The sequence below is a fragment of the Rutidosis leptorrhynchoides genome, chromosome 3 (genome assembly GCF_046630445.1).
Source record: "Rutidosis leptorrhynchoides isolate AG116_Rl617_1_P2 chromosome 3, CSIRO_AGI_Rlap_v1, whole genome shotgun sequence".
NCBI classification, from domain to species: Eukaryota; Viridiplantae; Streptophyta; class Magnoliopsida; order Asterales; family Asteraceae; genus Rutidosis; species Rutidosis leptorrhynchoides.
This window is the reverse complement of record NC_092335.1, coordinates 657,392,679-657,416,595: the sequence shown is the minus strand read 5'-3', so window position 1 is coordinate 657,416,595 and position 23,917 is coordinate 657,392,679. Positions and strand designations below refer to the sequence as shown.

Sequence of the window (23,917 nt, the reverse complement as noted above, 5' to 3'; positions counted from 1 at the left end):
AGCAGAGGGGCAGGATCCTTCAAAGACCAATAAAATTGGTGATCCAACAACCCGGTCCACGTACAAATCCAACTATTACTACGAACCAGAAAAATTATCTATTTATTTACTGCCAACTCCCCGGCAGCGGCGCCAAAAAGTTGATGTGTACGATCGAGACCTTTATTTATGAACGGATTTGAGTTGTTTTGTTACACGAATTGATTTATTGTATATGTGGTATTTTATAGATTTTAGGTTGATTTCACACATATATATAGGCAACTAGTCCTATCCGTGTAGTTTAGTTTGTTGGTAAATCCGATTCGTTCCACAAGGAGATGGAGTGTTTAATGGTTTTTAATAGTCTTTGATGTCAAACTTAATTAAAGGAGGTTTTGGATTAGGCATTTATAGTAACAGTAAAAGAAAATAACTTAAACTAAATTACTAAATGAAATTACAAGATTACAAAAATTAACTTAAAAAGGGAATCTAATTGAAATTATACTAATTATGATGCGACAATTATATTACTAGATGGTAATTAGTAAAATAGTAATTTTTAATAAAACTATATGTTTAGAATTTTGTTTTAAGTAATTATTATATAAACTTATTTAAATTAACTAAATGACATTTTTAATAAAACTAATACAAATTAAAAGGAAATTAATTAATTAACTAATTATAAACTAGTTATAATTTATAAACTTATAATAATTAATACTAATTTTAAGATTAAAACATTTATTAAGGTATTTTATAATAAGTAAAACTAATTAACTTAATTAAAATAACTAATAACCTAATTATAAATATAATTAAATAATTAAAACCCTAAATTTAACCCTAGCTGTACTGTAGCCGCGTCAGAACCTTACACGATTCGTGTGATGATACACGATTCGTGTATGTGTAAAAGTATGTGACAGATTACTGTTACGAAAAATAAATGTTTTTATGTATTTTTCTAATATTTTAAAATGGTAAATCGTAAATAATAATAATAATACTTTTATAACAAATATAAATAAGATAAATGGGAGTGTTTACTTAATTGTGTCACCCCTAGATCCATGGATTGTTTTAAGTTTTACGCCCTATTAAAATGTTCTAGTATCAAACTTTACATTTTTCTCTCGAATAAATATAAGGTTACAACTTAACTAAATAAAATCTAATTTTCATTGGATTCTTTTTAGAAAGCTACTATTCCCTAAGTATTTAAATTGAGACCTAGCCTAGTTTTGACCTTCGCCAATACCCAAATTATAACGGTTTCCCTTTTTATAATTTCACCTTCATATAATTTATTGATATCACCCAAACCACCGAAGTTTATTTCTAAATTGGTGTCAATAACTTATCCATAAATTCGTCTAGATCATTTTTAATGTTGAAGCTTAATTTAGGTAAATAAATATAACTTTCGTTATTTAAATTTACTAAATTAAGCGGCAAGGGTTAAATACCTAATTACATAAAAATGGTTCTTTTAACTAGGCTCAATATTAAAAATACTAAAGTTACATTTTAACTTTACTAATGGTAACAATCCATTTCACTAGGGGCTCTACATTTAAGCAAACACTAGGGAAATTTAGCTATCCATTACACTAAGGTAGACATAAAAATATAGATATGCAAATATAATAACAACACTAATTTTAACAGAGTAAACTTACTAAAATATCTTCACTTGCATTAACTTCAAACGGTAGAAAAATTACAATAATAACACCCCTTTCACGCGTACAATAACACCCTTTATCACGAACAATACACCCTTAATATTACAACTATTTTTAACCTTGAACTAATAGAGTAATAAAAATTACAGAATAATAACTTGCGTATAATAATTGTATGAAAATATGTGTCTAATCAACTCTTGATAGTACTCCGTATTTAAACTGATCCAAGTAGTAGTAGGTGAATTCAACTGTCTTGATGGCTGTAGCACTAGAGAAAAAGAAGTAATTTTTAACTCCAAAAGCAGCCGCCCCTTATCTGATGAATGATTAAATTCGGCCTAACATTACACGATTCGTGTATCACTACACGATTCGTGTGAGAATAAATATACTACACGTTTCGTGTAGATATACACGATTCGTGTAAGAGTAATCAGCAATTTTCTTCATTTTTCTTTTTCAGTTGTTCTTTGTTGATCCCGTATTGACGTGTACTGATTTGGCACTTCTTATTTGAACTCTTTTCTTCTTTTATCTTGTACTTTAATTCGGATAAACGTTTCTTGATATAAATTTGGTTACAACTATCGTTTTATCGTCGTTTCTTCTAACTTCACTCTTTTGTCGTTTTTCTCGTGAAATGCGCATTGAATGTCTTTGTAGATGATAAAAACCTATGAAATATAAGTGATATTGCGTCGAATAATATGTATGTTTAGAGCAATATCACACCCCTATTTTGGAATTCGGAATACTTCCCATCCATTTCTTCTCGAAACGCTCTCATTTGCTCCGCAACGGCGGCCGTAACTCTAGCGTTAAATTCCGTGTCATTCGTCTCGGTCTCGTTTCGCGTCGTCATTCTAAAGAATGCAAAACGATTAGTCCACGCACGTATAAAACGACACGCACAAAACCACCCCATCTTGCTAAACACTCGTCGTACATCACTTGTTAGACACGATTTGCACCCGTAATAAGGTCTGCAAGTTCTTATTACGCACACACGCCGCATCGACTTGTTAGTACAACGACCGCCTCGCTCGATGATATAAACAAACACAACCAAAATTCTACGCGGTACAAACACACGCGAGAATTATTATCACAACACAAGAGCATATTAATAATATCCGCATTACTAATATAAACGTTAGTCAACCTATAAACAAGGCACTAACTAAACCCATTCCGACCCGTAATCCTACAAGTCCCGCAACAAATTAAGCACACACAAAAGTCTAAGTCTAGGCACCTATCTCAAGTCACCTAAATCCCTTAGACCATGCTCTGATACCACTTGTAACAACCCAAACCAAACCACGACAATTCCCGTTAAATTTTACAACAAAAAAAAAAAAAAAAAAATTTGCTGACTGACCCAGTTGCGCGGCGCGCCAACAGGTTGCGCGGCGCGCAGAACCTGTCTGGCAGCCCGCTGTCCCGTTTTACTTAAAATACCAAAATGTTTGACCCGTTCCCGATGTCTTTAGCCAAAACGCTTTTAACCATGAAATCATATATATAAAACTAGCACGTTTAATTAATAAAATTAAGTTTACGAAGTGGGTCCCACATTGACCCATTTTGCCACCTTAAGTACCGAAATACAACATTTGACCAAAAGACTTTTAATACAAACAAAGCCGAGCATGGCGATTGGGGATACACTACCCAATCCTAAACGATCCAAAAGCAAGTCACTAAAGCAACTATGCAAGTCTTCTAGTCCTCGCGCTTACCCGAGCCACCGTCCGCATCGTATCTATAAAAAAGAGTCAACAACGAGAGGGTAAGCTAATGCTTAGTGAATAATAACATACTACATACATATATATGTATAAAATGAATACGCCACACAAAACAAATACCGCATACCGAAGCATCCAAGTATAAAGCATCTACACTAAGCATACCGTACGATCTAAGCAACGAGCTAATGATACAACACAAAAGATAGTCCACCAACGACAAAGTAAACATCGCCAAATAGCTACACCCGGAGGATTAGCTACAACACAACAACACATTAATATAATACAATAATAATAATACACAAGGTTAACCCCTTAACCTCAATCACACGAACATTGGCCGAACAACCCGAGCCTTGTGAATTCGCACAACCCGAAATTCACTTCTCAACCATAAGATGACCGAACAACCCGAGTCATCGTGAATCCGCACTACCCGAGATTCACTACCTCAAATAAGGTGACCGAACAACCCGAGTCACCATGAATCCGCACTACCCGAGATTCATTTCTCAATACCAAAACCCATGGTCACGGGATTATAAAATCCACCAAATCGGGGTCATCCACAACACAACCATATCAACCCTTCGCCATTAGGGTTACAACAACCAAATCACAACCAAGTGTGATAATGTACACACAAAATGTGCATCTCGCCAAAGATGGTCAACCAAAACGCACAACGTGCCGATTGGACTTATACACAAGTCCATCAAAACCACCTATATGTGAAGTGAGCTCTATAACCGAGAATCACTTCACCCGACCCGCACCCATCCTACACATACATATGCACATAGGATATTATCACTCACCTTGAAGTCTTGAAGAAGCTTCCAAGTGAATCCGCAACTTGCCAATGGAAGATACCTATTCCATTATCACAATTACAACAATACAATTAGGATGGATTTATAAACCACCCAATTCGACCCTTAGTGCAAATTCGACCCAAATGCACTTCCAAGTACAAACCGCGCCCAAAACTAATCAATAATCACTAACACGAGTGAGAATGGTCCTAATACATCCATTAAACCCAAACACAAGTGCCAAACACGTGTCATACCCATTTTGACACTTAAACCCTAATTTTGACCCATAAAGGCCAAAATCTCATCCTTTACAAGTTTTGACACCAAAACACATTTAACTCGGTTCTATACTTCAACTTAATCCATTTTAAGTTTATAAACCTCATTAAATCGCCAATCGGGTCATAGTCACCACCAAACCCTAATTTGACCCAAAGTCAAAGTTAGTCAACCAAACAACCTCCAATGGGTTCCAATACTTCCATAATCGCTAACTAAAGTGATTAAACTAAATTTCAAGTTCTAAACATGGCCAATTTGTTCACCAACCCAAAATCCACCAACAATTAACAATAAACCCGATTACTAGCATCACTAAACCCATTTCATCACCTAAAAGGGTATTACCACAAATTAACACAAAACCCTAACTTGAATATCAAATTAAATAGATGAAATTCGGAGTTTGAGCTTACCAATACTATCACCGCGTAGCCGAGAACGAAAGGAACAACTTTAAAACCCGAGACTTTGATCGATTCGAGCTTCTTCTTCCCCAAAACCTCAAATCTCTCTCTAGACCTCCCTCTCTCTCTAAGAATGGATGAGGATGATGAATGGATGTGAAATGATCCAAAGTTGGATCTAAACCAACTGATAATGCCCACAAATCCGGCCCCATGTGAAATTACCCAAATACCCTTCATTTAAAATAAATAAAACAAGATAGGTTCTGTCAGCGCGTTTGCGCGGCGCACGGCCGCTTTGCGCGGCGCGCAGATTGACAGATTCAGCTCTTTTCCAATTTTAATATATATAAATATTCAACGAAGCCCGATCTCATATGCCTTTAATAAACAAGTATACAAAATAAATATTCGGGTCTTACAACTGAATATCTGGTTTTATGTGCTTCTTTAAGTACCATTTCTCTCACATATCCAAACCTTGGCACCCAAATTCTATCAGCCCTATATCGGGTTCCGTCTTCCCGAATATTAAGATGTTTCTCTGATCCTTTGGGTATCTCATTCTTCAACTTTCCTTCTTTTACAACCCCCTGTTGCGCCTCCTTTATTTGAGTAGTAAGGTTAGTACGAATAATTATATTCATAGCTTTTACCCGTATAGGTTCTCTGTCCTTTCTCCTCAAAGCGTCGGCTACCACATTCGCCTTCCCCGGGTGGTATCGAATCTTAAAATCATAATCATTCAACAGTTCAATTCACCTGCGTTGTCTCATATTTAGTTGCTTCTGATTAAATATATGTTGGAGATTTTTGTGGTCGGTATATATAATACGTTTGACTCCATATAAATAATGCCTCCAAGTCTTTAATGCAAAAACAACAGCACCCAATTCCAAATCGTGAGTTGTATAATTTTGCTCGTGAATCTTCAATTGTCTAGACGCATAAGCAATCACCTTCGTTCGTTGCATTAATACACAACCGAGACCTTTCTTTGATGCGTTACAATAAATCACAAAATCATCATTCCCTTCAGGCAATGACAATATAGGTGCCGTAGTTAGCTTTTTCTTCAATAACTGAAACGCCTTCTCTTGTTCATCCTTCCATTCAAATTTCTTCCCTTTATGCGTTAATGCAGTCAAGGGTTTTGCTATTTTGGATAAATCTTGGATGAATCTTCTGTAGTAACCAGCCAATCCTAAAAATTGACGTATATGCTTCGGAGTTTTTGGGGTTTCCCACTTTTCAACAGTTTCGATCTTTGCCGGGTCCACCTGGATACCTTCTTTGTTCACTATGTGACCGAGGAATTGAACTTCTTCCAACCAAAATGCACACTTTGAAAACTTAGCGTACAGTTTTTCTTTCCTCAATACTTCTAGCACTTTTCTCAAATGTTCTTCGTGCTCTTGATCATTCTTTGAGTAAATAAGTATGTCATTGATGAAAACAATGACAAACTTGTCAAGATATGGCCCACACACTCGGTTCATAAGATCCATGAACACAGCTGGTGCATTAGTCAATTCAAACGGCATAACCATAAACTCGTAATGACCATAATGCGTCCTAAAAGCAGTTTTTGGAATATCATCCTCCTTTACTCGCATTTGATGATATCCTGAACGTAAATCGATTTTCGAATAAACCAATGAGCCTTGTAGTTGATCAAATAAGTCATCAATTCTCGGCAGTGGATAACGATTTTTGATGGTAAGTTTATTCAACTCTCTGTAGTCAATACACAACCTAAATGTACCATCCTTCTTCTTGACAAACAAAACAGGAGCTCCCCATGGTGATGTGCTTGGTCGAATGAAACCACGTTCTAATAGTTCTTGCAGTTGGCTTTGCAGTTCTTTCATCTCGCTAGGTGCGAGTCTGTAAGGAGCACGAGCTATTGGTGCAGCTCCTGGTACAAGATCTATTTGAAATTCAACAGATCGATGTGGAGGTAGTCCCGGTAATTCTTTCAAAAATACATCGGGAAATTCTTTTGCGACGGGAACATCATTTATGCTCTTTTCTTCAGTTTGTACTTTCTCGACGTGTGCTAGAACAGCATAGCAACCTTTTCTTATTAGTTTTTGTGCCTTCAAATTACTAATAAGATGTAGCTTCGTGTTGCCCTTTTCTCCGTACACCATTAAGGGTTCTCCTTCTTCTCGTACAATGCGAGTTTCATTTTTGTAACATACGATCTCTGCTTTCATCTCCTTCAGCCAGTCCATGCCAACTATTACATCAAAACTCCCTAACTCTACTGGTATCAAATCAATCTTAAATATTTCGCTACCCAGTTTAATTTCTCGATTCCGGCATATATAATCTGCTGAAATTAATTTACCGTTTGCTAATTCGAGTAAAAATTTACTATCCAACGGCGTCAATGGACAACTTAATTTAGCACAAAAATCTCTACTCATATAGCTTCTATCCGCACCCGAATCAAATAAAACGTAAGCAGGTTTATTGTCAATAAGAAACGTACCCGTAACAAGCTCCGGGTCTTCCTGTGCCTCTGCTGCATTAATATTGAAAACTCTTCCGCGGCCTTGTACATTCGTGTTCTCCTGGTTCGGGCAATTTCTAATAATGTGGCCCAGTTTTCCACATTTATAATAAACTACATTGGCATAACTTGCTCCGACACTACTTGCTCCACCATTACTCTTCCGACACCATTTATTCCTTTCGTTCTGTTAACCCCTGGTCTGTAGACCTCGCACTTCGCCGCGCTATGACCATTTCTTTTACACTTGTTGCAAAATTTGGTGCAGAACCCCGAGTGATACTTTTCACACCTTTGGCATAGCTGCTTCTGATTGTTGTTGTTGTTGTTGCGGTTGTTATTGTTGTTGGGATGATTGTTGTAGTTGTTGTTGTTGTTGTTGTTGTTGTGCCGTTTTTTGTAGTTGCGATTGATGTTGCGATTGTTGGGATAGTTGTTGTTGTTTTGGTGACTCTTATCACCGTTTTCCTCCCACTTTCTTTTGACTAGCTTCACGTTGGCCTCTTCGGCCGCCTGTTCTTTAATTCTTCCCTCAATCTGGTTCACTAGTTTGTGAGCCATTCTACATGCCTTTTGTATGGAGGCAGGCTCGTGTGAACTTATATCTTCTTGGATTCTCTCCGGTAACCCTTTCACAAACGCGTCGATCTTCTCTTCCTCATCTTCGAACGCTCTCGGACACAATAGGCACAATTCTGTGAATCGTCTTTCATACGAAGTAATATCGAATCCCTGTGTTTGTAACCCTCTAAGTTCTGACTCGAGCTTATTGACCTCAGTTTTGGGACGGTACTTCTCGTTCATCAAGTGCTTGAATGCTGACCACGGTAGCGCGTAAGCAGCATCTTGTCCCACTTGCTCTAGATAGGTATTCCACCATGTTAACGCAATACCTGTGAAGGTATGCGTAGCGTACTTCACTTTGTCTCCTTCAGCACACTTACTTATGGCAAACACCGATTCAACTTTCTCGGTCCACCGTTTCAATCCGATTGGTCCTTCGGTCCCATCAAATTCTGAAGGTTTGCAGGCAGTGAATTCCTTGCAGGAGCATCCTACACGATTTCTTGCACCGTTAGCTGTATTGCTAGATTCAGAGTTATTGTTGGTATGTAGCGCGGCCTGTACTGCGGCTATGTTTGAAGTAAGAAAGGCACGAAATTCCTCTTCGCTCATATTCAAGGTGTGTCGAGTAGTCGGTGTCATTTCCTTCAAAATAGTCAAATGAAACAAGTTAATCATACAGAATATTAAGAGTAGTCAATAGTATCTCGTAGCATAATATGAACTCATTTATAAAAGCTTTTTCTTCATATTAGCGTTTTATAAGTTTAAATTCGGGTACTACCTACCCGTTAAGTTCATACTTAGTAGCTAATATACAATTCAACTACTACAATTTCATATGAAAAACTGATTATAATAATATATCACATACAAATATTCTTCAAACTTACAACTTCGCTATATTACATATAACATGAAATATAGTACACTATGATACAAGACAGTTTTGAAGATAAATCTAGTTAATACGCAAGTTGTTCAGCAAAGGAAATAAAGACACGTAATTCATAAGTCCAGAAATAAGTCATGCATTCTGGTTTTACTAAGACGACTTCCCATCCTTGGTCTTGTGGAAAATAACCGTTATGACCATTGGCTAGGCAGCATGTTGTAATGTCGTCAAAAGGACGAGGGTTTCGTAATGTCCAACAGCCCCGTAATAATCTAAAAACCTTGTTTCTCACCCCCAACTACTGAATCCGTCACTTGTGGGAAAGTTTTATTTAAAAGTTGCAATCCGATGTTCTTTTTCTCACTTTGGTAAGAAGCGAACATCACTAACCCGTAAGCATAACATGCTTATTTATGTTGCATGTTAGAAGCTCTTTCTAATTCATGAAATCCTATGTTGGGATATGTTGAGTCAAAATAGGTTCTTAACCCGTAGCGTAAAATTGCATTTGGGTTCCCCGCATTTAACGCTTTAAAGAAAACACGGCGTAACTTAAAATCTCCCCAATGTGATATACCCCACCTATCAAAGGAAAGCCTTTTATAAACTAAGGCATTTCTGGAAAATCTTTCAAATGTTTGACAAGTTAATTTCGCCATAACTAAATGTGCTGATGAATTCTGACCGACTCTAGACAAGATTTCCTCAATCATATCCTCTGGTAGGTCTTCTAAAATATTCGGTTGTCTACCCTTAACGTCCATTTTGTTTTTATACTGTAAAATAGACAAGGATTAGATTCGTAATAACAAACAATACAAGCAATTTTTACATAGAACATAAAAGTACAAGCACACTACAATACATTTATTACACAACATGCTCACACCCCTCTAATCTGAATCACTGGTTTCTTCTTTTTCTGACTTGGTTCTTTTTCCTAATCTTCTAGGGATATATGATGTTCCTCTAATACGAGTCGTCGTTTTCCACATTGGTTTAGAAAAACCTGGTGGTTTAGAGGTTCCCGGGTTATTGTCACGATATTGAAAAAACGGGTGTTGACGGTACATATAAAGTTCATCGGGGTCGGAATCAGATTTCTCTATTTTGATGTCTTTTCCCTTATTATTTTCTTTTGCCTCATTAAATTGGGTCGGGGTATTTTCTATAACATCATCATAATCCTCATCAGGATCCGATTCATCAGAAAATTGGTAATTTTCTCAATATTTTGCTTCCTTAGCGGAAACACCATTGACCATTATTAACTTTGGTCCATTGGTTGAGGATTTTCTTTTATTTGACCGGTTTTCTGTGGTTCCTACTATTCTCCCCTCCGGAACCACTTCTTCTTTCGGTTCCTCTTCTTCTGGTTCCTCTTCTTCCGGTTCCTCTTCTTCCGGTTCCGTTTCCTCTTCTTCCGGTTCTTCGGGAACTTGTGAATCTTGCCAATATATATTCGACTCTTCGTTATTATTAGGTGAGTTAATGGAATTTGTGCTAGAGGTAGACATCAATCACACAATATCAAACATGTTAAGAGATTAATATATCACATAATATTTACATGTTAATAATATATAGTTTCCAATAAAAATGTTAAGCAATCATTTTTAAAGAAAACACGGTCGAAGTCCAGACTCACTAATGCATCCTAACAAACTCGATAAGACACACTAATGCAAATTTTCTGGTTCTCTAAGATCAACGCTCTGATACCAACTGAAATGTCCCGTTCATATTGATTATAAACGTTCCATATTAATTGATTTCGTTGCGAGGTTTTGACCTCTATATGAGACGTTTTTCAAAGACTGCATTCATTTTTAAAACAACCATAACCTTTATTTTATCAATAAAGGTTTTAAAAACATTATGTAGATTATCAAATAATGATAATCTAAAATATACTGTTTATACACGACCATTACATTACATAATGGTTTACAATAGAAATATATTACATCGACATATGTTTCTTGAATGCAGTTTTTACACAATATCATACAAACATGGACTCCAAATATTGTCCTTATTTTAGTATGCAACAGCGGAAGCTCTTAGTATTCACCTGAGAATAAACATGCTTTAAACGTCAACAAAAATATTAGTGAGTTATAGGTTTAACCTATATATATCAAATCGTAACAATAGATCACAAGATTTCATATTTCAATACACATCCCATAATAGAGATAAAAATCATTCATATGGTGAACACCTGGTAACCGACATTAACAAGATGCATATATAAGAATATCCACATCATTCCGGGACACCTTTCGGATATGATATAAATTTCGAAGTACTAAAGCATCCGGTACTTTGGATGGGGTTTGTTAGGCCCAATAGATCTATCTTTAGGATTCGCGTCAATTAGGGTGTCTGTTCCCTAATTCTTAGATTACCAGACTTAATAAAAATGGGCATATTTGATTTCGATAATTCAACCATAGAATGTAGTTTCACGTACTTGTGTCTATTTTGTAAATCATTTATAAAACCTGCATGTATTCTCATCCTAAAAATATTAGATTTTAAAAGTGGGACTATAACTCACTTTCAAAGATATTTCCTTCCTCGGAAATAAGACTTGGCCACGGATCGATTCACGAACCTATACAAATATGTACATATATATCAAAGTATGATCAAAATATAATTACAACCATTTTTATTATGTTTTAAAGATTTGAGTGTATTAAGTCAGCTGTCCTCGTTAGTAACCTACAACTAGTTATCCACAGTTAGATGTACAGAAATAAATCGATATATATTATCTTGAATCAATCCACGACCCAGTGTATACACGTCTCAGGCTAAATCACAACTCAAAGTATATATATTTTTGGAATCAACCTCAACCTTATATAGCTAACTCCAATATTACTGCATATAGAGTGTCTATGGTTGTTCCAAATAATATATATACATGGGTCGATATGATATGTCAAAACATTTGCATACGTGTCTATGGTATCCTAAGATTACATAATATATTAGAATACATGTATAATACAATATAAGTTAGCTAGGATATGATTTGTATAGATTTGTTAAACATTTTCCGTAGCTAAAAAGATCAAAAATATCCAATCTTGTTTTACCCATAACTTCTTCATATTAAATCCGTTTTGAGTGTATCAAATTGATATGGTTTCATATTGAACTCTAATTTAAGTATTCAAACAGAAAAAGTATTGGTTTATAGTCTGAAATTTAAGTTACATGTCAATTACTAAAGAGGTAGTCATTTTCGTCGAAAGAACGACATCTTGATGACCATTTTGAAAAACAAACTTTCACTTTGAGTTTAACCAAGATTTTTGGATATAGTTTCATGTTCATATGAAAAATCATTTTCCCAGAAGAACAACTTTTAAATCAAAGTTTATCATAGTTTTTAATTATCCAAACCAAAACAGCCCCCGGTTTCACTAAGACGGCGTATATCCGATTTTATGGTGTTCATCGTGTTTCCAGGTTTTAAATCATTAAGTTAGCATATCATATAGATATAGAGCATGTGTTTAGTTGATTTTAAAATTCAAGTTAGAAGGATTAACTTTTGTTTGCGAACAAGTTTAGAATTAACTAAACTATGTTCTAGTGATTACAAGTTTAAACCTTCGAATAAGATAGCTTTATATGTATGAATCGAATGATGTTATGAACATCATTACTACCTCAAGTTTTATGGATAAAACTACTGGAAATGAGAAAAATGGATTTAGCTTCAAAGGATCCTTGGATGGCTTGAAAGTTCTTGAAGCAGAATCATGACACGAAAACAGTTCAAGTAAGATTTTCACTCGAAATAAGATTGTTATAGTTGTAGAAATTGAATCAAAGTTTGAATATGAATATTACCTTGAATTAGAAAGATAACCTACTATAAATAACTAAGGTTCCTTGATCTTAGATGATTACTTAGAATGGATTAGAAAGCTTGGAAGTAGACTTACAAACTTGGAAGTATTCTTGATTTTTATGAAGCTATACTTATGGAATTTATGAAGAACACTTAGAACTTGAAGATGGAACTTGAGAGAGATCAATTAGATGAAGAAAATTGAAGAATGAAAGTGTTTGTAGGTGTTTTTGGTTGTTGGTATATGGATTAGATATAAAGGATATGTAATTTTGTTTTCATGTAAATAAGTCATGAATGATTACTAATATTTTTGTAATTTTATGAGATATTTCATGCTAGTTGCCAAATGATGGTTCCCACATGTGTTAGGTGACTCACATGAGCTGCTAAGAGCTGGTCATTGGAGTGTATATACCAATAGTACATACATCTAAAAGCTGTGTATTGTACGAGTACGAATACGGGTGCATACGAGTAGAATTGTTGATGAAACTGAACGAGGGTGTAATTGTAAGCATTTTTGTTAAGTAGAAGTACTTTGATATGTGTCTTGAAGTCTTTCAAAAGTGTAAGAATACATATCAAAACACAACATGTATATACATTCTAATGGAGTCGTTAAGTCTTCGTTAGTCGTTACATGTAAGTGTTGTTTTGAAACCTTTAAGTTAACGATCTCAATTAATGTTGTTAACCCAATGTTTATTATATCAAATGAGATGTTAAATTATTATATTATCATGATATTATGATGTATGAATATCTCTTAATATAATATATACATTAAAATATCGTTACAACGATAATCGTTACATATAATTCTCGTTTCGTAATTCTTGAGTTAGTAGTCTTGTTTTTACATATGTAGTTCATTGTTAACACACTTAATGATATATTTAAATATCATTTTATCATGTTAAATATAGTGTATCAATATCTTAATATGATACATATATATATTTAGTAGACGTTATCATAACGATAATCGTTATATATATCATTTCGAGTTTCTTAACTTAGTAATCTCATTTCTTATGTATATCACACATTGTTAATATACTTAGTGAGATACTTACTTATAATAATCTCATGTCAACCATATATATATGTCTATATATACCACAACATGTAGTTTTTACAATTTTGTAACGTTCGTGGATCGCCGGTCAACTTGGGTGATCAATTGTCTATATGAAACTTATTTCATTTAATCAAGTCTTAAAAAGTTTGATGCTTAACACGTTGGAAACATTTAGTCATGTAAATATCAATCTCAATTAATATATATAAACATGGAAAAGTTCGGGTCACTACACATTAAACCATATACTCCCCATGTTCAGAAAAAGGATCGCGTTATTATTTATATCTGTCCCCAAATAAAAATTTTCTTCCCTATAATGGCACGAAAAATTAATTATGTTCTACAGTGTTGTAAAAGTCGGCCGACTTGGCCGACGCGTCGGCCGATGCGTCGTTTTTTTGGGTTCTCCGTCCCGTTTTTTCTGAAAACGCCTCAAAAGGCGGTCAAAGCTAAAAATTTGGTCAAAGTCTGTCAAAGACGGTCAAAGTTGGTCAAAAACGGTCAAAATCAGTCAAATTTTCGTCAAGGTGTGATATGTTTCTAAAATTAGGGTTTGTTTTCATTTTTTGGACCGCCATTTTCTCTGTGTTCTTACTGATTATGTACTCAGTAACATTAATTGAGTTTGAAGTTTGATTGTATTTAAATTCAAGTTCTTATTTAAGAAATTTATGGTACAGAATCAACTATTTTATACATATATAAATATATATTCAAGAAATTATTAATAAAGTCAACGTTGGTCAACGACCGATGCGTCACCGACGCGTCCCCGACTCGGTCGACGCGTCCTTTTTAGGTCTCGACAGATGCGTCCCCGACTCGCGACTTTTACAACCTTGATGTTCTAGTTCTACCGTATTTAATAAATGTACAGGTAAAGAATTAACATAACACTTCAACAAAATTAAATACTTCTTTCGTTTCAAAAAAAGTGTCCGGTTTAACTTTTTATTGACTTTAAAATAAAATAGTAAATTGTTTAATTTAACTCTCATTTAGTGTTGTTATAATGAGTAAATGATAATTAATAGCTATATTTAAAGTTGAATTTTCAATAATAAGATGATATAATTGAGACTATAGTGATTTTTTTAATGTTATTTAGACTAATGAACAATATTTTTGGAAAAACAATAATAGTAAGGAAAACAACTTTTTTTTTTTTTCCAGAGATTGGGAAAGAGTTATTAAATGAGAGCAAAATGGACTATTATACCATTATCTTAGGTTGAATTTTTTTTTTTTTTTTGTTGATGACGTTTTTTTTGGACAAGTAGGCATGTGCATGGTACGGTTCCGTCCCAAACTAATTCGGTTCGGTTCCGTCCCGATTTCCAAATTAATGAATGAAGTCGTACCGAGGACCGTACCAAATAATTTCGGTTCGGTTCCATGATTTTCGGTTCGGTTCCCGGAAAAGAACTGTCCCGCTTGAGTATACTCAACATTGACTGCTGCAATTGCGATTACAGTCGGTCTATTTCTCATGATAGGTAGCAAAACGTCTATTTCTATTTTAATCTTCAACTTGCTCACAAGACATACGTATTATTTTTGATTATATAAGACTATAAGAGATATTTGATATTTTTGTATATATTTACTATTAGCGTGAATATATGTTTAACTAACTCAGATGTTTCAATCTTTGCCCTTTGCAAAGACTAGCATTTTTTTATACATAGAGTAAAGGTCAATACACTAATTAGTGCATATATATGTTCATACTTACCTGATGCAACTGTCGTGCAACTAATTTGCAAGTATTCGATTTGTTATCGATTTGCCCTAAAATAAGAGCACCTGCAAATATATAATATCCTACAAGTGTTTTTTTTATTAAAAATATTATTATTAATTAATAATATCAAAAGAGTACACGATGAAGCACAACGATGAAGCACAACGATGAAGCACAACTACATGGAGGAATAAAGAATTATATGTAATGATCTCAAAACAAAGATAAAAAAAAAAAGACGAATGAAAACATCATCTTAAAATGTTACTCTTTCTATTTGATGGTTTAGCAAACACAACATGAAAAAATATATTAAGACAATAATACTAGAGACTATTTGTTAAATCATAGAAGGTAAAATGTAAATATTTCAGTCCGGTCCGTTTTTCGTATTTTCGGGCTCGGTCCGTCCGGTACTGACGACCGAAAAATATGAAATTTAAAGACCATGGACCGTACCGAAACTCCTCGATCCGGTTCGTTCCAATCCAGTTCAGTCTGATCCTCTGTTTTTTCGATTTTTTTCTCGTACAATGCACACCCCTATAGACAAGGGTGGATAAATTATTTCAACAGAGGAAAAGTAATGAAAATAAATAATGCATAATATGTTTGAAAAAGCCACAAAATTTTAACACGCGATTCCCTCTTATTTTTTTTTTACATATAATCATCCATCCATCAATTTAATATTCCGTATACACGAAGTATGTCGCTTTTTACACTCAATTAACCCATTAATGTTTTTATAACAATAACAACAAAACCGAATAACACATAAGTGGATGTATGAGGGATATGAGATGTTGACAATAATTTCCCTATCCAAAAATAAAGACAAATCATTTCTCCACCAAGAGTGAAAACACTCTTAAAAGTGGAGAAAATCATCTCTCTCTATTTGGCGGATAGAGAGATTGTTTTCAAGTGGACCTCCAATAAGTAAGAAAAGAATTTTTTTAAAAATAAAATAAAATTAAATATGAAATTGAGATGCCATGAAAATGGTAATATCAAATTTTCATGAATTTTAAATCCTGCCTGAAATTTAATTTAGGCTCTAAGAGTCAGTCAAGTCGCCAATAAATCGACGCTTGTAGTCGACTCAATAACTAGAGCCGATCATTAATGTTTTTATAATTTAATTTAAATTTAGAGAATGATAATTTATACCGTTAAGACATAATATAAGAAGCATTTAAGTCATTTAAAATATTTAATTACAGTAAAACATAATATTATGCATTTAATAAATTTATTATATTTTATATATGTACTCGTAATAATTTTAATTAGTGTTATACATGAAAACTAGTTTTAAGAGGCCGTGCGTTGCACGGTATTTATATAAAATAGTTTTTGATGACGTTAGTGTTAATATTAATCAAATATATAACTCAATTACAATGAAAAACACTTTATCATTATAACATTAGTATTAAGAGCATTAGTACTGAAAATATTATTATCGCAAATGGTAATATTGAATACAATTACAATGTAACACTCAGTTGTTCTCGTTCAATGTTGTGCAATTCTTTAACATTGGTGTCTTACAAATCCCAAGCAGACTCCTCAAATTTTTGATACCACTAACATTCTTTCAATGTCATAATATATTTAGAACAACTTATCCTAATAGTTACAACTTTAAATAACCCAACATCAACAATATCAATTAACTTAATAACTACAAAAAAATAAGATGATAACAGCAACAATAATTGAGCATATAGTGACACATTTATGAACCCGTCCGTTAAAATACGTGTCCGCAAATGTAAAAAAAATTATATGCCTACAAAAATGATGAATATGAATGTAAAAAAGATGATGAATATGAGTGCACGTACAAAAATGAAAATGAAAAAATAATCAATTATCATTATTTGATATATAATGAATGAATGAATCGTTGTGTTTGTTTACAATTATGTATTTATGAAAATATCACATTCAACCTCAAAATATGTATATGATCATCACTGTGTAATATTCGTTTGATTTTGAATTTCAAAAAAATATATATTAATAAGGAAAGTATTAATTATTTAAAAAGAAAAAGATATAGAATTAATTATTATTTAAATAAAGAAACTAATGAAAATTGTTAGAAGTAACACGTGGCAAAATTTAATCAAAAGGTGACACGTAAAATTATTTTCACGTGCTTTATATAATGCGGAGATTTTTCAGTTAATTGTTTCTCATATGTTAGATAATCTCTAAATTTAATTAAGCCATTTCCATATATGGAACTTTTATTTATATTTGTAAAGATAATAATCTAAAATTAAAATTTATATATTTCCAAACAGAATCTCAGGAAATATTTGACCGGAAGGCAAGTAGGAATTTCCGGAGAGAATCACGCAATCTTTTCACACGTGGCTTAATTAAAGTTAGTGACAACATCTTCTGCGACACATCTATAATTGATCCATACACATAAACATACTATTATACCCTTACTTTATAATTATAGAGGTTCAATTCCCTAGATAAATTTAGGGATATAAATGTAAATTTTGTACAAAATAGTGTGTATGGATTAATTATAAGTGTGTGAGAATCATTTCCCTTTTAAATATCATATCATATAAAATATAAATAATAAATAAATAAATATGCATACATTAATTTAATTTAATTTTTAATTATTACATTAACTATCACGGTAACCTACACACTTCACCTTCACATTTCCAAAATAAATTACTTAATCACTCACTGTCTCAAACTTTCAGATCCTAATTTCATTCAGATCTACTATTGAAAGGTATGTCTAAATTTATATTTATTTATCCGATATTTACCAAAGTTAATTGTTAATTAGCAGAAATGGAGAAGAGAAATTACATATTACAAAAACATCCTATTCTTGTACTAGGATTAGGATCAGGATCACTTTGTGTTCTGTTTTGGTTCTGCTTATTGTCCGGAGTGTTTCAAGGCAGAACTTTCTGGAGCATTAATTTGCAGATTACTAACAAGAGTGATTCATGTAATGGAATATACATTTATGTTCATCAGCTTCCATCAAGATTCAACCAAGATATGTTGAAAGAATGTGATAAAATTAACAAGCTTTTCGACATGTGTAAGTTGATTACAAATGGTGGATTTGGTCCTAAGTTAGATAACAGTGAAGGTGTGTTTTCAGATAATGGATGGTATGAAACAGATCAGTTTACACTTGATGTTATCTTTGATACTCGAATGAAACAATACGAATGCTTGACGAATGATTCGTCAATGGCTGCTGCGATTTATGTCCCGTTTTACGCAGGGTTTGATTCTTCAAGATATCTTTTTGGGTATAATACATCAATAAGAGACGCTACTTCTCTTGATCTTGTTGATTGGTTACAGAAACGAGACGAATGGAAAATAATGAACGGTCATGATCATTTTATTGTTGGCGGTAGACCTATTTGGGATTTTTGTCGATCGAACGAAGAAAAAATGGGAAATAGGCTTTTGTTGTTGCCGGCTTTGAAAAACATGTCTATGCTTTTTATAGAATCGAAGTCATCGAGTTCGAATGATTTTGCGATACCATATCCGACTTATTTTCATCCGTCTAGGGATTATGAAGTTTTCGATTGGCAAGATAGGATGATGAAAATGGAGCGAAAATGGTTGTTTTGTTTTGCGGGTGCACCACGCCCAAATGATCATAATTCGATTAGGAGTCTTTTAATCGATCAATGCAAGAATTCGAGCGTTGGGAAGCTTCTAGAATGTGGGGCTGATGAGAAAAAGTGCCATTCGCCGAGTAATATAATGAGAATGTTTCAAAGTTCGGTTTTTTGCTTACAACCAAGTGGTGATTCGTATACAAGAAGATCGGCTTTTGATTCGATTTTGGCTGGTTGTATCCCTGTGTTCTTTCATCGAGATTCGTTTTACACACAATACACTTGGCATGTACAAAAGAACTATTCAGAATATTCAGTTTTTATTTCGGAGGATGATATTCGTAAGGATATAAGTATAGAAATACGGCTTAGTCAAATCGATACCGAAAAGATTGAGAAGATGAGAATGGAGGTCATAAACCTGATTCCGAGATTGATATATGCTGATCCTTATTCAAAATTAGAAACTTTAGAAGATGCTTTTGATGTATCAATTCAAGCAATTATCAAACATATAAGATCAATAATTTGAGGTAGCACTAATGATCATTATAGGGAAAAGGTCATATGTATTATTTGTAATATTTATTTTGAATGTTGAATTTAATTTAATTATTACGAGTGTAACGGTGTTTGTTTACAAGTAAATACAAAATACAAATATTTTGAGTTTATTATTTATTATTCATACATCGATGATCATTTTGCATGTTGGAAACGAGCCAAATTCTCTAACCCCCCGGTTGGACTCCCCCTCGATTAAATGGGCCATAATGGGCTCGGGTAGGAACTGACCATTTCAAATTCAGTAAAAATGCTTGAACTTAACGATGGTAACAGGTCGGGTTATCGGGTATGGGTGGTATATAGTGATCCCGGCCTCAATCCCGATTAAGAATACATGCCCCAAATCCGAACTAATACTTGACGTGTTCTCAAGGACCGTCTCATTATTTTGGAAGCCCTCATAAAAATTAAATTTTTCAAAATACTCATCATCACATTTTATCAAATGCTTTAGTTTGCACTTTGTATGTCCTTTTAATATAAATTAGTGATCACACGCCTCAATTTTTTTATACCGTTTTATAAAACGACTCGTTTATTAAAATTTTGGGCCCTTTCAAAATTTTGATCCCTCTGCAATTGCTCCACCCGCACACCTCTGAGGCGCCCCTCAGTCCTCATTTACTTATTAACCGACAAATTATCTGGTTATCACACGAGTATCGGGTTCACATTCTGTTCTATTAATTAACTTATATACATACATACATACATACATACATACATACATACATACATACACACACACACACACACAGACACAGATATATATATATATATATATATATATATATATATATATATATATATATATATATATATATATATATATATATATATATATATATATATATATAGTTAATCAAAAGGAAAGCAAGTTTTTGGAGGAAATAAAATTTTTTCTTTTTTTAATTTTTTTTACAAAAATTAACATCAAGTGAGAATATGAAAATTTAAAAAAGATACTTTGTGATAAATGTTATTATTTTGACCAGAAAACGCTCGAAAAAATAACATTCATCGTGATTTTTGTTATTCCTGATAACATTCATCGTGATGCATGTTATTCTTGAAATAACCCACAATTTAACCATATAATCAAATATATAATTTCTCGTTCACATATGCAAATGTGTTTTTGAACGTTTCATATAATTCACAATTAAACATGTAATTTGTGGCTGTTAACATTTTTTTTGTCAATGATATGAACATTAGATAACAATCATATGTAATTTGTTTAGTATAAAGATTAGTCAGAGTTGTAAAGTCATGTAAATCCGAAAAAAATAAATAGATCGAGAGCTAAAATCTCATGGTCAAACCCGGTCATATTATCTGTTTGTATAAGTAAACTTAAACTTTTTATTCGGAGAAATGATTTTCTAAAGATATATCTGTTTCATTACAATTTGACTCAGAACCAGGTCTGGTTTCTTATGCTATTTATGCTTTGTTTATATAAGTAAACTTGAACATTTTATTCGGAGAAATAATTTTCTAAAGATATTTCTGTTTCATTACAATATGACTAAGAAAACAGACCATCACTTTCCAAAAGTAATACTCCAACATTTCATTCGTTTGCATGTCATGTTCATCACATACTTAGCTGCCGGCTCAAGTTAGTTTCACAATTCAAACTTTTATTATTCAATGTTGTACGTTATGCTATTGGAATCATTTGTACGCGTACATGACAAAACAAAACTTTACTCGAAATTTTATCGTACGTGTCAAATTTTAACAATTCTATCATTTGTGTTTGAACATTAAATTATATCCGAAAGATTAGTACTTTGTCAACTCTTTTTTTCTTCCTTATATATTACCCCGGAATTATTTACTCAGTATGAAATGGAATATCATGATTCAAAGGCCTCATAGTTTTGTATTAGTGTTACTAATTTCAATTTCAACCTTCCTTTGTTTTTTCATATTTTACTTAAATTTCGGTGTTGATCCCAAATCAGTACCACTTGATAATCATGTAATTTCGAAATCGAACACAACTATTCTTCAAACGAAAAACACACATCCTGATACCTTAGATGTTAACAACAAGAGTGATCTATGTAGTGGAAGGTACGTTTATGTTCATGATCTTCCTTCGCGATTTAATAACGATATATTGAAGGAATGTGCACGAATTAATGCATTTTGCGACATGTGTAAACTTATTATAAATAATGGGTTTGGTCCTGTATTGAACAATACTGAAGGTGTTCTTTCAGATTACAGATGGTATGGCACAAGTCAATTTACACTTGATATCATATTCGACACGCGAATGAAACAGTACGAATGCTTGACAAATGATTCGTCAATGGCTGCTGCGATTTTTGTCCCGTTTTACGCAGGGTTTGATTGCTCGAAATATCTTTATGGCGGGTATAATATTTCAGTAAGAGACGCTGCTTCGATTGATCTTGTTGATTGGTTACAAAAAAGAGATGAATGGAAGAGAATGAACGGTCAAGATCATTTTCTCGTTGGTGGTCGAATCACTTGGAATTTTAGGAGAGGGATCGAAGATGAATTTGGTTTGGGAAATAGCTTTTTGAACTTACCGGCTGCTAGAAACATGTCGATGCTTGTTATTGAATCGAGCCCATGGGATTCAAATGATTTTGCTATTCCATATCCGACTTATTTTCATCCGTATAAAGATTTTGATGTTTTAGATTGGCAAGATAGGATGATGAAAATGGAGCGAAAATGGTTGTTTTGTTTTGTTGGTGCTCCACGCGCAAATAACCCTGAATCAATTAGGAACATTTTAATAGATCAATGCAAGAATTCGAGTGTCGGTAAGCATTTGGAATGCGGGGTTGGAGAAATTAATTGTTATTCGCCGATTAGTATAATGAATATGTTTGAAAGATCGGCTTTTTGCTTACAACCTCGAGGTGATTCAGCTACACGAAGATCGATTTTTGATTCAATCTTAGCTGGTTGTATACCTGTTTTCTTTCATGAAGATTCTTTTTATACACAATATACTTGGCATGTACAAATAAACCATACGAAATATTCTGTTTTTATCTCAGAGGATGATATTCGTAAAAATGTAAGTATAGAGCAACGTCTTAGTCAAATTGATCCTGTAAAGATCAAGATGATGAGGAAAGAGGTCGTGAATTTGATCCCGAAATTGATATACGCTCCTTCGAGATTGGAGACTTTTAAAGATGCATTTGATGTATCCATGGAAGGAGTTATCAACAAGGTGACACAATTGCGACAAATTTGATATATGAGCTTATAGGGATGACAATTTATTATTTTTTGAAATTCTCTACTTTGATTGCATGATTTAAACTGATCTTCAAGATTATGTTCGTATTGTTTAGTTTATCTTGTTACTTTGTTTATTTATACGTTTATATATCATTTATGAGTGTAACGAATTTAAAGATTTTATTGTTTAGGTTGATTTATCACTGATAACATGTATTAGAGTAAGTTTTTTTTTTTTTTTTTTTTTTTTTTACGAGGAACCCCACTATGGGAGTGGGCCAGAGCACATTGGCCCCCCCACCGCAGGTAAACTCTGGATAAACGGCAAGCCATGTATTAGAGTAAGTTGATTTTGACATTTAATCAACTTTTTAACATTCAACAGCGAAAAGTCAACATTCTAAAACTGGTTTTATAATCCTAAAACTACACGCATAAGCAACAATACCATTACGTAGTTACTAGTCGTGTTTGGTGGTCTAAAGTGGGGGTCCAAATTGTAAAGCGACAATGGATGGTGAAATTTTTGAAATGTCAATCGTCTAACATTCCTAAGGAAAGTCTGCATTTTAAAAGTTGATCAGTGCTGTTTGACCATCCGTGCATTATAATATAAATAATGGACTATATTTGTACATTAATAAAAGAAGAAGGTGTAAAAGCTAAAGTTTAAGAATCTATCTAATGTTTGGGTATTTGTGAAAAGAATATGTTGTCAACAATATACTTTTTCCATATGATAATCCAAATATTTTAAAAAAATTTATATATAATTCTAAGAATTATGCTTAAGAAAGGGAAACTAAATTTTGGGACGATCATTGGCTCATGGACCAACCATTGAAGTGCTATT

At 33.4% G+C, this 23,917-nt stretch overlaps 1 protein-coding gene and 1 pseudogene across 1 annotated transcript; both read left to right on the top strand.

Moving 5' to 3' along the window:
• Positions 1–18,430: 18,430 nt before the first annotated feature.
• LOC139902527 (xyloglucan galactosyltransferase MUR3-like) lies at positions 18,431–19,858 on the top strand (annotated as a pseudogene).
• A 2,120-nt stretch (positions 19,859–21,978) lies between these two features.
• Positions 21,979–23,199, top strand: LOC139899214 (xyloglucan galactosyltransferase MUR3-like). The gene has a single exon (XM_071882038.1). It carries the CDS (start codon positions 21,992–21,994, stop codon positions 23,075–23,077), a length of 1,086 nt encoding a protein of 361 aa, XP_071738139.1. The 5' UTR covers positions 21,979–21,991; the 3' UTR covers positions 23,078–23,199.
• Positions 23,200–23,917: the final 718 nt, after the last annotated feature.

Excerpts from the sequence above, each read along its gene's own strand:
- LOC139899214 (XM_071882038.1), top strand. The coding sequence starts at position 21,992 with ATGTGTAAACTTATTATAAATAATGGGTTTGGTCCTGTATTGAACAAT.